The 3,124-nt window shown below is 65.8% G+C and overlaps 2 protein-coding genes across 2 annotated transcripts in view; both read left to right on the forward strand.

Annotated features, from left to right (window-relative positions):
- The window catches only part of MNEG_2743 (hypothetical protein), a gene marked incomplete at both ends in the record, with an annotated part of 5,239 nt that extends 4,448 nt beyond the window's left edge, over positions 1–791 (forward strand). The window contains one exon of the mRNA XM_014048787.1: positions 6–791. Coding sequence (XP_013904241.1) covers positions 6–791 — 786 coding nt within the window. The remainder of the gene's footprint in view (positions 1–5) is intronic.
- A 1,251-nt stretch (positions 792–2,042) lies between these two features.
- On the forward strand, positions 2,043–2,846 carry MNEG_2744 (carbonic anhydrase; the record flags this gene model as incomplete). The annotated part of the gene is made up of 2 exons (XM_014048788.1): positions 2,043–2,309; positions 2,688–2,846. 2 exons carry the CDS (start codon positions 2,043–2,045, stop codon positions 2,844–2,846), a joined length of 426 nt encoding a protein of 141 aa, XP_013904242.1.
- Positions 2,847–3,124: the final 278 nt, after the last annotated feature.

Here is a 3,124-nt window from a genome sequence, read left to right on the forward strand (position 1 = left end):
AGCAGCACGCGGACGAGGTGCAGGGCGAGCGCCGGCGGGCGGCCGCTGCGGAGGAGCGCGCCAGCGCGGCGGAGGCGACGGTGGCGGAGCTGGTGGCACAGCTGGCGGCGGCGCAGCAGGACGCGCAGGCTGAGCGCGAGGCCAGGCGGGCTGCTGATGCCGCGGCGTGCGAGGTGCGCAGCTTTTCAGCGCAGCGGGAGGAGGTGCGTGCGGCGGAGCTGATGAGGCGTGTGAGGGACGGGGTTGCGGCGGAGGCGGAGGCGTCGCAGCAAGAGCAGGCGCCTATGGCGGCGCAGATCAGCAGGATTGACAGTTCAACCCAACACACAGCTGCTCCACAGGTGCAGCCGACAATGGGGGGGCGTTTGCGGGGGGTGTCAGTCGGCCCCATGGGGCCGAACGACCACAGCCCCCTGCATGGGACGCCTGTGGCCATGCCTGGCATGGGCGCCCGCAGCCTGCGCCGCAGCAGCATCGGATCTTTGAGCGGCGGCAGCGGTGGAGGCCCCAGCTCCATCGTGCGGCCCCTTGAGCTGAGGGCGGCAACTCCGCTGCACATGGAGAGCTTTGGGGCGCACGGCAGCGAAGTTGGAGCAGAGGGCGAGCAGGACGAGGAGCAGCAGCAGCAGGAGCAGCGACAGTCTGGTGGCGATGCGGCCCAAGTAGTTACCGCACGCGCCAGCGGCAGGCGCCGCAGCGGATGGGCCAGGGCGGTGGTGGGGCTGGCAGTTGTGGCGGCGGGCGGGCTGCTGGCGGCAGGCAGGGCAGCGCAGCGCCGCAGCAGGGGGTGATGCACAGGCATGAATGGTCAAATTGCAGTTTGCACTATGGCATGCGTTTTACTGCGGCGGCGCTTTGCCCGCCCACAGCCGGCCCAGCACATGTTGACACGGCCGTGGCAGCCAGCTTCTCTCTACCTGATTTCCGTGACTGGGCCAAACAACTGCAACTGCGGTGGAGGATGCAAAAACTCTGCATGTGTTGCACGCTTGCATGGTTGTCACTTATCATGCGGATGGTGGGCGCGGGGCGCAACGGGCGGGCGAGTGCCTAATGGTGCACGACCCCCGGTGATAGCCCTGCGTTCGGCGCGCTGCAGGCAAGCACGCTGAACACCACTTCGCATTGCATCCAAACGTGGGGCGCGATGGCCGGGCGAGCGCCTCAGGCGCCATGACCCCGGTGATAGCCCCGCGTCTCGCGCGCTGCAGGCAGGCTGTGCAGAACTGCGTCCACGCAGTGTAACCTGTTGGAGTTTATGCTAATCGACAGGCAGCTGTTTGAAGTGTTGCTTGAATGTGACGGTGCTGGTCATGCTAGGGCAGGTCAAACTCTGCGCACAGGCCGCCCCGTGCATGCCCAGCACATGTCGAGCTGTAGCAGCTAGTTAAGTCGTTGAGAATGTTGCAGAAGCGCGTTCTTGTTATGTGAAGAGATGCAAGGATGCCTACCGTGGTGTGCTGGTGCGGCACGGAGGCATCAGCAACAGCATGCCTACCGTGCATGCAAAAGCCGGACGAGCGGCCTTGGGGTTGGCCAGCGCCACCCCGACTCTGAAAGTGTGTCCAGCGTGCACGACACATTAAGAGACTTTTCTTAACCTTCTTGACGCTGTGCCGAGTGCCAAAACGACGATGCACCCGCTCGATCAATGTCATGTTGCCGCACCCGCTCCCATTCACGAGGCAGCTATCCAAGGGATCATTGCACGATTGATGTTCTGCTATATATAGATCGAGACAGGCCTAATAGGCCGACAGCATAGAACGGCCTCCACATCGACATTTGATCTCCATCCTTAGAGAATTTTCTGAGATATGCAGTGTTATCGTCTTGGTCACCAGCATGGCGTGGTCGCCGCTGGGGTCCAACGACGGACTCTGGTAGTCCGGGCAGTGGCGTCTCCTCGCCAGCCGAGCTCTGAGAAGGTCCCAGTCTTTCCAGAGGCATCGGCCGGTCCAATCAGGCTTGGCACGGATGGCGGCGTGGCAAGCACTACACGGCGCGACACCCTCGCCCGTGCGCTGCTGCTCGGCGCTGGCATGGCCGCCTGCCCCTGCTGCGAGGCACTGGCATCGGGCGGCGCAGTCTTCGACTATGGCAGCCTTTCGGGCCCCCAGAAGTGGGGCGGCGTCTGCAGCGCCGGCACGCGCCAGTCGCCGATCAATATCCCGCGCAAGGCGCTTGCGGCGGCGCTAAAGCGGCCGACGGGCGTCGGCGCCGGCACGTGCAGGCCTGCACAGCTAAACATCACGGGATACAAGCCTGCGAAGCCCTCCATCCTCAACACGGGCGTAGGAACCATGCAGGTGCGCGCGGCGGCTGCGGCTCGCGCAACCGGCATGCCGAGGGCCCCCGCGAATGCAGCGGGAAGGGGGGTTGTGGTGGTGCAGCGGCTGCAGCATTTATATGTTGCCTGCACGGGCCTCTCCGCAGCTGCTCCACCCACGGCTGCAGCCCAAAACTCATGGTGTATACCTGTATGCAACAGCTGTAATGGAATCACTTCGCTTGCCTGAACGCTCGCTACTCAGCACCCCCAACCAACCACCAACCACCAACCACCCAACCCCTGGCCAGCCCCGCCGCGCCCGCCGCCAACACATGCCGCCCTCGCCGGCCCACGACCCCGGCCCCCTCCGCCCCCTCAAACCCGCGGCCCAATCCCCGCCCCTAACGCCGCCCAGGTCAACTTTGCGAAGGGCAGCCAGGTCCTGCTGTGCGGCGGCTCAGAGCTGGAGCTGCTGCAGTATCACTTCCACACGCCCTCGGAGCACGCCTTTGACGGGGACCGCACCGCCATGGAGGTGCACCTGGTGCACAAGAACGCCACCACGGGTGCGTGAGGCGGGCTGGGGCGCAGGCCTGCGGGGGCCGCCGAACGTCCGTCTGATTGGGGGCGCCATGCGGCGGGCGCGAGCGTCTACATGGGGAGTTGGATGCGGCTGGGTGGGTGGGTGGCGTGGTGGTCGGGGCTGCCGGCGAGGCGGCAACAGCGATGACGTGGGGTGCGTGGGTGTTGCCGCACGTCAGATGGCCCGCGGCAGCTGTAGAGGGGCATCTGGGGGTAAGCCACAGGTGTGTTCAGCGGACGGAGCCTCGAGGTCCCCCCTCCCCTCCCCTC

This window comes from Monoraphidium neglectum (genome assembly GCF_000611645.1).
Source record: "Monoraphidium neglectum strain SAG 48.87 unplaced genomic scaffold scaffold00320, whole genome shotgun sequence".
Taxonomy (NCBI): domain Eukaryota; kingdom Viridiplantae; phylum Chlorophyta; class Chlorophyceae; order Sphaeropleales; family Selenastraceae; genus Monoraphidium; species Monoraphidium neglectum.